We start from the raw sequence: 12,939 nt of genomic DNA on the forward strand, positions 1-12,939 counted from the left end.
TACTGGAAACATGGCTCCACATCAATAAATATACTTTCCTAGTATTTTTAAAATACTAAGATGACTGTAGATTTACTTATGGTTATAAGAAACCATACAGAGATCCCTTGTACAACTTGCCCAGTTTCCCCACTGGTAGCAGTCTGCAAAACTATAGTATACATGTATTACCTGGATAGGTTCATGTGTCTCCCACCACCAACCCATGAGATCTCTAATGTTGGACTGCCTTTTCTTTCTTTTTTTTTTTTTTTAATGTTTGTTTATTTTTGAAGGAGAGAGAGACAGAACACGAGTGGGGGAGGGGCAGAGAGAGAGGGAGACACAGAATCTGAAGCAGGCTATAGGTTGCAAGCTGTCAGCACAGAGACTGGTGCAGGGCTCCAAGTCACAAACTGTGAGATCATGACCTGAGCCGAACTCGGATGCTTAACTGACTGAGCCACCCAGGTGCCCCATGGGCTGCCCTTTTATTATAACCATTCCTGCCTCCCTGCTGTCCCCACCACCACATTGTTTTTAATGACTGTTTTTTGTCCTATCACATGGATGTTCCTTCCACATCTTACACAACCACTACCTTTTGTTGGACATTTACACTGCTTACAGCTTTTTTGCTATTGTAGATAGCATCTTTCTTGCTAAGTCTTTGTACCTGTCCCAACTTAGCTGATTCAGTATGAATTCCTTGAAGTCAAATTGCTAGGTAAAACGCCACATACATTTGAAAGATTTTTAGACACATTTCTAGATTGCCCTTTAGAGAGACTGCATCAGTCTGTGTTTGCCCTCCACACACACGTGCCCTACTCACTGTCCCCGGCTCAACTTCTTTTTTTTTTTTTTGCGTGAGGGTGGAGGGCATGATACCATTTTATTGAGGGGCTTCAGAGGATGGTCAAAGGGCTGGCAGGACAGTGAGATCCTATGTCCTCAGCCTGGCCAGGATCTCCCCACCTTTATAGTCACCAAAAGCCTGGCCTGGCTTCTTACAAAGGGTGGGGCTGGAGTCCACTTCTTCCTCTAAGTTGTTGATACCCTTGCTACTCATTATGCAGAAATTATTAGTGCCTGACACAGAGCAGTTATTTGGTAAACGTTAATGGAATTCAGATTTGAGGAAAAGGAAAGAGAAAGAAAGGAAGGAGAGAGGTGGGTGGAAGTGGCGTCAGGAGGAGGGGCAAGAATAGCTCCTACTGGACTGTTTCCTAATAGTCCTCATCTGCCCCCCATCCCAGATCCATGCACCGCATCCACCAGAAACCTAGTCTTTCTTAATCATGCCAAACACACTATGTTGACTGAAAGTTTTTCTCCCAAGACTGCCATCCCAACCTCAAAGATAAATGCAGTTTGCTGCTCCCTGACTTTGGCTGACCAAGAAGAGCCAAAAGGGGGGCCTGGGGCTTCCTCTGCCAAGCCCTTAAGATTCAGAAGTCAGAGTCATCCCTCCCTCACCACCCCCCCCCCCAGCCCCCCATGGCTTCACCAAGGCCATCCTGCTGATGCAGCAGGTCAGAACTGCCAAGGGTTAGGAAAGGCAGCCTCAAGACAAAGGCTATTTATCTGTTGCCTCTGCCTCCAGCCATCCTGTGGTTTTGGCCTAGAAAGGAGGGAGAAAGCATCAGACCACTCTGGGGATTTCTGGTTTCCTTTCGAAATTTACATCATCTTGTGCAAGAACTGGTTTGTCAGTGCTGCCAAGTAGGACGACAAGCCCTTGTCAGGCTTCTTGGGGTGAGTGGTGACTTCATGCTTGGAATGCAATAGTGAGATAAAGTAGAACTCAGAGGGCATTTGTTCAGTTAGGATATTTTTAAAATTCCCACTCTCAGATTGTACTTCCCAAGCAAGCCCGAATGTTAATCATTCATCGTCTCCCCGATTCTTATGTGCCTGTTGCTTCCTCATGGGGTTTTCAACATGGTGAGAAGCTGTGCAGTTTAGGGGAAAGAACACTGGCTTTGAGTTCTGACTTTGCTGCCCGAACCAGCTGGGATCTTGAGCAACTCCTTTCACTCTTTGGAGCCTCACTTTCTATGCAGTGGGGTTAATATACCTGTTTTATGGGTTTTGTCTGGCCCAGTTCCTATTGTTATTGTTATTAGCAATCTTAAAGTACAAATGCTATGAAACAGAACTAAATTGGAACAGGGTGCTCATTAAGGAGTTTAGAAAGGAAAGCTCATTGTGCACAGGGAGTGTGGAAAGCTTCCAAGAGGTGGTGACACTTGATCTGAGCCCTGAAAGGTCTAGGGACATAGAGAGGAGCAGCAAGGGTGTTTCAGAGAGAAAGGTAGAGGTAGGAACAAGTCTGCAGAGTTGGGGAGATGGCGAGGAGCTGGTGCTGAGAAAATACAGTGGATGTACTGATCATGTCCTGTTTGCCCATAGTAGTCTGTGAGCTGGGCAGGGCATCTAAACAGAAGTTAATCAGTTTACCCAAAAAAGCACCCAGCTAGGATGTGACTGAGCCAGGCCTGGCTTCTGGCTCAGCTGCTCCCTTGTCCGTACCCCTTTACCCCTCTAAAGGAAGGAAAGGTAGACAGAATGGTACGATAGAAAAGATGAGCACTCCTAAACAGCCACATCTTGCTGTCAGAGGGCAGAATGGCTTAAAAAGAAAAAAAAAAAAAAAAAGCTTTAACTCTGAAGCTAAAAAATGAGATAGGAAAGTTCAAAGATAAAGGCCCCAAATGGAGAAAACAGCACTTCCAGCTCCACATTTGAGAACCATTAGCATGAGGTACTGGCTGATTGATCTCTACTGCCCTAGAGAGATTCAGTTCCCTTCAGCACACTGGCTTAAAACAAGGGCAGGGCCTTCTTACTCAGGACGCCAGATCCAGCTCAGACTTGTTCTTGTGTGCACACATATTCATGTACCCCACATCCAAGAGCCAGGAAAGTCCTCTTCCTTGTGTTTTCCTTGTGCCACTTATGTGTCCTCAGACTGTAATCAGAGAGTGATAATAACCTGCAACACAGACCTGTTGGGACAGATGCAAAAGCAATGTGTAAACCTAAGAAGAGAAATTATTAGGAACCATTCACAGGTATCACAGTGAGGCAGCCCTGTCTGGGAGGAGGGATGGCAGGAAGGTTCCCAGCCTTCCCAGGTAACCTGGAACAAATCACTTACCTTTCTTGGGTAAGCTGGTTTCTTGACCCTCTTTGTAAGAGACCACCTCAGACCCCTACCTCACAGTAACGTTGTTCCTTCCTCCACCAAACAGAGACTGAAGGCCTGCTGGGGGAGGTGAGTACAAGCCCACCAGTGCCTTCAGGGGTTGTGCCCAGACTTGTGGAGGAGAGGGGCTTGTCATTATTATAACACAACTGACTTCTGGATAAAGGGCAGAGAAAGCTCAGACTCCTTTCCTTGAGGGGTCAGCAAAGACTTTCCAGAAGAGGTGACATTTTAACAGGACCCTCAAAGCCAAATAGGTACTTTCCAGTGGGTAAAGAGGAACAAGGGCATTCTAGATGAGGGTGATACCTTGTGGTAAAACAGACCTGGAGGTGGGGAAAGCTAGTGGTGGAGGGAAGCATAAGCAAGAAGTTTGTGCTGCTGAACACAATAATTTGGCTATGAAAAGGAGTGACAAATGGAAGGCATTTGGGGTGAGAAGGGTACTGATTACTCCTTATAGTATTCCTCTATAGGCATTTGTAATTAAGTCAGTACACACATCTGGAGTCAGGCTTTGTATGAATCTGATTCTTTCCATTGCTCTCAGTCTTCTTTCTTTTTGATGAAATCCTGCAGTCTGCTCCAATGTACCAGTACCTGGATAGGAAAATGTTCAAAGAAGCCTACCAGATTGCTTGCTTGGGTGTGACAGACACTGATTGGCGTGAGCTGGCCATGGAAGCTTTAGAAGGATTAGAGTTTGAAACAGCAAAGAAGGTAAGCATCTAGTCAGCATGAGCTAGAATCTGACCCTTGGAGGGTCCCTTGAGACAAAAGTGAGTCCAGGTAACATATGGAGAGGCAGATGCATACAGTAGAGAGCTCTGGAGATAGGCTGACCTGTGTTCAGATCTCAGCTCAGCTATCTCCTAACTGGGTCTGGGCAAGTAACTCATTTCTAAGGTTGTTTATTTCTAAAAATAGGGTGGTGATTGGTTTCATCCTCACAAAGTTCAAAGGGTCTAATGTGATAATGTCTGTAAGGCCAGATATAGGAGAAATATCGGATAGATTCTAGCTGTCACTCTTATTAGCTATCATTTATATAAAGCACCTGGCTGAAAGCCTAGCACAATAATAGGGACATACAAAAGGGTAGCTTTAAAAAAAATTTTTTTTAAATTTTAGAGCACAGATGAGTGGGAGAGGGGCAGAGGGGGGGAGAGAGAGAGAGAGAGAGAGGGAGAGAGAGAATGAGAATATCTTAAGCAGGCCCCACACCCAGCATGGAGCCCAATGCAGGGCTTGATCCCATGACCCTGGGATGATGATCTGAGCTGAAATTAAGAGTTGGATGCTCAACCGACTGAGCCCCAAAGGTAGTTTTTATTATTGGTGTTTTGTTACTGGTGTAATACTTATTGGTATTAGCCATTAATTACACAATGCTATTTTTCATGGTACTCTCCTAGGTGTGGTGAAGAGATGGTCAAGCTCTCTGATTCTGACAGCAGTGTTACTCCCCACATACCTTCATGGCCTTGATTCATGGTGTCATTTACTGGCCAGTATATTAAAGCTACAGAAACTGGCTGACAACATTTGACCCCTTTCTACACATCAGAAAAAGCCCAGCTCTGTCTGAATTGGGTTTTCATCTGGAACCTGATGTGGGGAGAAGGAATGGCCTTCAACTCCTTTTCCCCTACTCCTCCCTTCCCTCTTCATAGCCAATTAATCAAATACTCCTTTGTCCATATTACTGAGCATTCAGGGAAGGAATTACAGGCATATGTGATGCTTGCCCTGTGTTGGGTCTAGACTTCTAGGCATGAAAGGAGAGAGGATCTGAGGCCAGATACCAGCTCTGCTATATATAGACTGGATGGCCCTGTGTCCATCCTCCCATGTCTGCAGTGGGGATGGTGAATGCACTAGCTGCCCTGCCCTCCTGACACAGGGTCCTTAGGCTTACCTACCACATTGTAAAAGGGCTTCTAGAACTAGCAATGGTTATACAAATGCTAGCTGTTATTAAAATAAGTAAAATTGCTGTTATTTAATTATGTTATGTTTTTAGACCTACTGAGTGTCAGAAAACTGGTAATAGAGGAGGGCTTTAAGAATTCAGAGGCAGGAGGAAACATTCTTATGGAGGGAGCTTCCTTCTCCTGTCCCCCATCCCCACCTCCCCCTCCCCCCCCTCAAAAAACCTCCCTGCCAAAATACCAGGAGGGATGAAGAATAACAAAGTATTCCTAGACTATGTTTTGTTTTCAGCCTGGAATGAAATTTAAATTTTTTTAAATGTTTGTTTATTTTTGAGAGAGAGAGAGACAGAGTGTAAGCGGGGGAGGGGCAGAGAGAAAGGGAGACAGAATAGAGCCTGAAGCAGGCTCCAGGCTCTAGGCTCTCAGCTGTTAGCACATGAGCCTGAACTCATGAACCAGGAGATCGTGACCTTAATTATGGCTGAAGTCGGACACTTAACTGAATGAGCCATCCAAGTCCCCCTAGCCTGGAATGAAATTTAAAGTCTTCCTTATAGATTGTCATCTCCTCATACCCAAGAACTAAACACCTACCTCATTTTAGTTCAGCCAACACTGCCTAGCATGGGGTTAGGTGCTCAGCAAATGTTTAAATGGATCAAAACAAAGCTGGAATGAACCATCATTTGTTTAACACTAACCCCAAGCTTGTATTCCCCAAACACTTCCTGGAAATTGAAATTATTAAAGCCACAAGATTTTGACCATAGACTTGAGCTTGGCCATTTTATCCAAATCCCGAATCCCCAGCCTTTCTTTTTCTGCTTTGCCAACTGACTCAAGCAAACAGGAGGTGGAGGGTGGTGCGGGAGATAAAGTAATGCCCTCACTAGATGGCAGAGGAGAGCTGTTTAGCACCGGGGACTGCTGCCTTGAGCAGAACTGCAGATGCTTCCCGGTTCCCATGCTTCCTTCCCTCTTCTGAGGTTATTCACGGGCCTTGTGACTCTGACCACTCAGACCAGGGCACCCCTGACTCTATAGAATGTGTTAGGGTCGAAGGAACTCTGAAGCAGATTTCTCAAGGTTGCAAATCCTAGAATCCTAGCAGAGCAGAGCTAGAAAGACCTTGGAGAAGACATCGCTAGTTTGCCCCTTTCCATAAGGCAGACTTGGGAGCCTAGAGGCAAGAAAGAAGTTCAGGGGCCCCCAGCTGGAAAGTCTCAGAGCTAGGACTGAGACCTGGAATGCTCCCTCTTTCCTCTCTGCCCCTTTGTGGACATTCCAGGTTTTCCCCTTTCCTATGGTTTTAAGGAAGCCCTGATCCAGAAGAGAGCTTATAAGATCTCCAGTGAGGAACACAAGAACTCTTGGTGCTCTTTTGCTCATGTGATGCCTACTTTACCCTTTCAAAGAATTCCTCTTCAGGAATACCCATTTGCCAGGTTCCTACTCTGTGATACTCTTCTTAATCCTGCCTCCTGCCACTGCCCATGCTCAGACAGTGAATCTGTTTTCTCTAGAGTATCTAGTTCATGCTTGTATAGCTCCTAGCTCACAGAGATTTGATGATCTGTTTAATCTGCTTGCCTCTCCTTTTAGAGTATGGACCAGTGAAATGGGGAGGGGTACAGATCACATTCACCTCTGGATCCTCAGTCCCTGATAGGATGCGTAGCCCTGCAGGATGAAAAGATGAAGTCACATTGTGGTCATCTGCGAGGCAACCAGAGGCCAGATGACTTGATTATTTCCCCAAGTCTTTTTAGGATGGAGGGCGTCATGCAGCAAAGTAGAGGTTGCAAGTGGTCAGGGTGTTTCTTCCGCATTTCATATTCAAAGGACTCCTGGACCTGCTGTCTTATCTAGGTGTATCTCAGTCTATTTCAAATGGGACAGTGTAAAGCAGCACACCTGGGTAGAAATGTTGACAGCAAAGCCACCTGAAGATCAGCCTGACATGATGGGTCAGGTTCCTCTCTAAACCCCTTGCAGAATCAGAAGGCAGAAAAAAAAAATTACCTAACACCAATCTTCCTGAGGAAGGCTGCCTAGAAACTTCTAGCAACCTATGGGTTAAAGTCTCTGGGTTTACTGTGAGTGGAAGGCAAGAGCTACACTTTTAGGATTTACATAAGAGTTTGCCTTCCAGGAACTTGGAGTGATTTATTCCCTAACGTCCCCCTCCCGTCTAGAAACCATTTTTATTCCTTCTTAACTTTCTCCTCCCACCCCCCCTTCCTCCTCCTCTGTGCCAGTACTGTGGGCTTTGGGTGCCCTGTGTTTATGCACAGTTGGTAAGCTTAGCTGTCTCCCACTTTCCGTCCCAGTCATCTAGACGCATAGCAGTGTCTCTTCAGTCAGTACACCTTCCCCACTCCCACTCCAATGCCACTGCCTCAGAGTATCAGACCGCCCTGTTCTTTTCTTTTGCATAGAGATTTCTCCAAGCAGGCACCATCACAGACTGCAGTATCATAGTTTTGTTTTAACTAATCCCAAAGTGATTGATGCAACCGAGACTTCTTTGCTGTTCTTTGTGTGGACTAATCCCAGGGATAAAGCCGTGCCTCACTGGGTGGTATAACCCTCCTGAACACATGGCGATTAATCAATGCTTGCTTCTTTTCCCTCGTTACTGGCTCACTTTCTAACGCTTGACTTCCCACCCCCAGCCAATCACCCACTTTTGAAGCCCAGAGGGCAGTTGATTTCATTCTTTTATCTCTTTCCCTGTAGGCCTTCACCAGAGTACAAGACCTCCGATATTTAGAGCTCATCAACAGCATTGAGGTAAATGACAAAATGTTCTTCCTTCTCAAGAAAGCACAGACTCGCAGTCAATGGCTTATAGGGAGCTATTCTAGCAGGCGAGAGCGTTAAGGGCACACAAATAGAGCCTACTGGTGTCTGGGCATTTGGGCCACAGCTTTGGCCTGGGGGAACAGAATGCTGTGGGGGCAGGGAGACAGCACATGGGAGCAAGGAATGCCACTTGTCACTTGGTAGTGGGGTAAGGCAGGTGGGTTCCTAATCTCTCTGAGCTTTGTTTTCTATCTGTGAAATGGGCTGTTTTCCCAGGGTTGCTAGGAGGATTAAATAGGTTCTTAGTAACTGGTTTTCATCCTTGTAGTGGTTGTTAGGTGGTTACCATCCTGTAGGGCTCAACAATGTGCCAGTACAGGAGTCATTTTCCAAACGCACATGAGCTACGCCCCATCCACAGCAATGGGACCTGGGGAGGGAGCCATGTGTAGTCGGGTGGGCAAAAAAGGCTTGTTCTATGGGTTCCATTTGCTGGGTAGCAGTAGACAATACTCTTAATTCCTGTGACTGTCTGTAAAGAGGCATACATATTTTTTCTCCTGAACAGATTTATTGTGAGGCTAGGGGAATGTGAGATACATTTGAATTCCCATATGGAAGTAGTGAGGAAATCAGCAAATGTCTTGTCCTTGTGATTCAGTTCAGCATCATAAACACCTGTTGTGGGCCAAGCCTTGTGTTGAGCCCAGTGGGCAAAGAGCTGAGTGGAAGAGAGGCCTGTGGGAGCTCACAGACTGCTAAGCCTAATGATAGTTGCCACTTGTTGAGTGCCTGCTCTGGGCCCCATGCACGATCAATGTGTATACTACAGCTGAGCCTTGAACAACACTGGTTTGAACTGCATGGGTTCACTTATATGTGGATTTTCTTTTCAGTAAATATAGTACACTAACTGTTAACGTATTTTCCTTATGATTTTCTTAATGACATTTTCTTTTCTCTAGCTTACTTTGCCATAAGAATATGGTATATAATACATGCAACCTATAAAGTATGTGTTAATTAACTATTTATGTTGTGAGTAAGGCATCCAGTCAACAGGAGACTGACTATTTAACTGCTATTAGTAGTTAAAATTTGGAGAGTCAAAAATTATACCTCAGTTTTCAGCTGCGAGGGGGTCAGTGCCCTTAACACCCCTGTTGCTCAAGGGTCAGCTGCATTTTAAATCCTCATGGTGACTTAACGAAGCAGATATTGTTCTTATCCCTGTTTGATAAATAATGAAACTAAGGCTCAGAAATCCTATGCCACATCCCCAAGGGTCCAGGGGCAAAAGCTTGGTTGGAATTCAAAGCCAGTTCTAATTCCCAAGCTCAAGCTACCTTTTTTTTTCCTTTTTTTTCTACATGTATTTATTTTTGAGAGACAGAGTGAGACAGTGCACGAATGGGGGAGGGGCAGAGAGCGAGCAGGAGACACAGAATCTGAAGCAGGATCCAGGCTCTGAGTAAACTGTCGGCACAGAGCCCTATGCGGGGCTCGAACCCACGAACCGTGAGATCATGACCTGAGCTGAAGTCAGACGCTCAACCAACTGAGCCACCCAGGTGCCCTTCACGCTATCTTTACCTGAGTTCCTGCTGCCATCTAAGTTGCTTCTGATGCACCGCCTCTATAACCCCCACCCCAGCACTGTCTTAAGGAGCTTACTTACCTGCATGGTGAAGGGTTTGTTCAGAGCCATCTACTTGAAATTCCCAGTATTGCTTACTATAAGGGCTGGCATTTGGGAATCCACTGGTCTGGATCTAGGGGCCTTAACATGAAACCATGGAATATGTTCTTTATGCAAAGGTAACTGACTTCTGTGAGGACCACCTCTCGCCATTTATCATGTCTTACTGCTTCTTCTAGTGTGCTATGAGGAGCTGGGCAGTTGGTTAAACTTGTAAGAATTGCCTCTTGAAAAAAAAAAAAAAGAATTGCCTCTTGAAAAAGAGTAAATTGCCTTCAAGCATTGAGCCATTTGGGCTGCTCTGAAGCCTTAGTAGCTTGCTTCTAGGCATTCGGCATCATTCCAGAGAACTGAGTTCCATGCTAGGCTCCTTTGGGATAGGGGAGATGTAACTATACTGATAACAGGAGGAAGAGAATCTGCCCATATGGCTACGTACATACGGAATAGATGTAAATCATTTTTTATTGATCATGGTGATATTCTGTGGCCTAGGCCTAAATTCCATGCCTAGTAAGACCTATTTTTTTTAATCTTACTGCAAGATTTTGATTCACTCCATACAGTTAGTAGTTAGTTTATTTGATTAATTAGCCTAAACTACACATAGTTTAGCTAAATTTATTTTTCAATTTTGGGTGTGGGTTTTTGTTGTTGTTGTTGTTGGTTTTTTTTTTTTTTTTTTTTTTTTGGTTTTTAAAAATTATTTCTGTCAGTGGGGAAGCATGCATGTTGCCTCCAGCTGTTAAAACTTTCACCAGCTTGTCTGGGAGTTTGATTCAATGTCTCATCTTCCCCCACTGTGATACACTTGCTAGAAAACAAGCAAAAGGAAACTGCTGGGGATGAGACTTTGGGTGCTATGGAGTGTTTACAAATACTTGAGCTGTAGACTAATGAATGTTCCCTAACACCAGAGGAAGGAATATGTCAGTTATTCTCTTCATCCTCAGTGCTGCTCGTCTGTGTGTGTGCCTGTGCAGGTATGTTGTTGGGGACTGTCACATGTTTCTGAAGGTGGTATTATGTGGTACAAAGAGCATCTGGAGTCAGACAGACTGAGTCCAAATGCCAGTTCTCTATGACCCTGACCTGCTCCTCTTCTGAATCTCAGCTTCTCTCAGTGGTACCACTTACCTGTGGGTCCTGTCAGCACCTAGCAGATGCTCAGCATGTGGCATTACTTGCCTTCTCTTTAGAGACAGGGACATATTAAGACTCATTATCCCATTTTGTTGTCTCCTTCTTGTGAAGAGACCCTAAGCTTTCTCCTTGTCTGCATCATCATGAGTCACAGCTCAGCCAAACCAGGCCTGAGGACTTGGGAGATCCTGAGAGCTTGGGGGCCACCAAAGAGTGGGTAATACACACCATCCTAACTAGCCAGTTGTTTCCTTGGAAGATTATACAAGAAAGCAGCCCTGAGGAATTTCCATTAAACAAACAAAAGTTTGAATTACTTTTGATCTTCACTCATCTGGGGGAAAAAATCTGCTTTTGTTGTCAAGCATTCCCACCAGAAACCTAGGGGAGAGACACAACAGCCCAGGAGCCAAGTGGAGGTTCCAGTAGAAAAGCCCAGGGGCTTAACTTGAAATAGCAACATCTAACCTTTGTAAAGGCTGCTTCCTGCCATGGCTGCAGAGGCTATTTCCTGTGCTTCTAATTTTTCCAGGAGAGGAAGAAGCGGGGAGAGACCAACAATGACCTGTTTCTGGCAGATGTGTTTTCCTACCAAGGGAAGTTCCACGAAGCTGCCAAACTGTACAAGAGGAGTGGGCACGAGAACCTCGCACTTGAAATGTATACTGACCTTCGCATGTTTGAGTATGCCAAGGTAATCCAGCCACATCCTGGGCCCAAGCTGCCATGTGGAACCCACCAGTGTTCTGCCACCGTGGTGCCCAAGTTGTTTACCCTAAGATATGTTATAGATGGAAAATAGCAACTGCCTTATTAGAAAGGGTTTGGGCAAATTAGCAAAGGAACCATCAATGACCACTGGTTCAGGCTGACCTAAAACTGACCTTTCAGGCTGACATCAAAGGGACAAGAGTATGACAGTTCAAACTTTTGTCAGTCCCAGAGCTGGCTGGACTGTGAGTCTGAACCAACATGTCCCTTCATTAAGTGTTCAGGGTTCAGGGTTTCAGGTCTTTCTCCCACAAATTCTCTTAAACTGTTGTAGAAGCCACCGAGAACCCACATCCTCAGACATGAGCTGGTTCTACCATTTTCATACAGGATGATATGGTTCACTTCAGCCAAGGTTTCCTAAGTGTCTGCTCTCAGATTGCTACCAGGCTTCGCACTAGGCCTTGGAGATACCATGACAGAGTCCCTGCCCTCCAGTACAGTGTGCCTCCTGTCACCCCAAGGATGTATCTGTAAGGGTGATGGTGGAGATTTCCTCTTGCGTTTGTAGATCCTCTGTTTTGGTTAGTCTCCAGTTGGTCTGGGTACATGACAGGGGTCTTCCCAGAGCAGGCTCCTGATGGTTTGTGTGGGAACGAGTCCCACTGGGGAGGCCAGGCCATCAAGACATTTGTAGTTCAGCCTAATGCAAGGTGAAAAGAGCCTTGGGTGCATCGAGCAATGAGGCTCTTCCTTCCGCAGAGATGCTTTTGTTAACCTGCCTTTCCTGGTACTGTCAAAAGACACTTCAGAATGTTATTAAGTGAGTCATCAGCTACAACCAATTAGTGGCTATTAATGGTAATTATCTAGCTCACAAGTTCAAGATGGAAAATCCTCCCCATTTTTTTCCCCCTTTGCTGTTCCCAAAGATGGCTATGCTCTTTTATCTTCCACCTGTGAGATCCTGGGGCTGAAGGTTGCATCTCAGTCACTAGGATGTGGCTCAGGGGTTTCTGGTCATCAATATCTGAATGAGCACCTGGGTCCCAGCCTGTCTCTTCACCTTGGTGCTCCCTTTACTCCATCCGTCAGATCGGAGTGCTTGAGGTTCCCCCACTTTGCCCTCTTCCACTCTTTTACCCTTTCCTTATACTCCCACCATGTACATATGATTGAACACCGCATTCATACTGAGAACAGCTAAATCAGTGCATCATTTTCTAGGGATAACAACATAACCTGAGGACAAAACCTTAACTAAAGGATTAAATGCCTAGGAGTGGAATTTAGGCATTAGGAACAATGGGGTGTGGTTGTTCTTCAGAGCCAGCAGCCTCTCCTGGAACCTCTAAAACCTCCTACTCAGCAGCCCTGGTGCTCGCCTTGGCATCTGCAGAGCTGGGGAAAGTCCTAGTCCTTCCTCTGGGTGACCTGGGGAAAGCCTCTTCACTTCG

The 12,939-nt window shown here is 45.5% G+C and overlaps 1 protein-coding gene across 10 annotated transcripts in view; it reads left to right on the forward strand.

Annotated features, from left to right (window-relative positions):
- Positions 1 to 12,939, forward strand: part of IFT122 (intraflagellar transport 122) — a 72,928-nt gene that overhangs the window by 38,497 nt on the left and 21,492 nt on the right. For 7 of the 10 annotated variants that reach the window (XM_045493876.1, XM_045493872.1, XM_045493874.1 and 4 more), the window contains 3 exons: positions 3,770 to 3,910; positions 7,864 to 7,917; positions 11,304 to 11,465. In XM_045493876.1, coding sequence (XP_045349832.1) covers positions 3,770 to 3,910; positions 7,864 to 7,917; positions 11,304 to 11,465 — 357 coding nt within the window. The remainder of the gene's footprint in view (positions 1 to 3,769; positions 3,911 to 7,863; positions 7,918 to 11,303; positions 11,466 to 12,939) is intronic. The other 3 variants (XM_045493877.1, XM_045493875.1, XM_045493871.1) reach the window with 1 other exon arrangement.

Source organism: Leopardus geoffroyi, chromosome A2, assembly GCF_018350155.1.
Source record: "Leopardus geoffroyi isolate Oge1 chromosome A2, O.geoffroyi_Oge1_pat1.0, whole genome shotgun sequence".
Taxonomy (NCBI): domain Eukaryota; kingdom Metazoa; phylum Chordata; class Mammalia; order Carnivora; family Felidae; genus Leopardus; species Leopardus geoffroyi.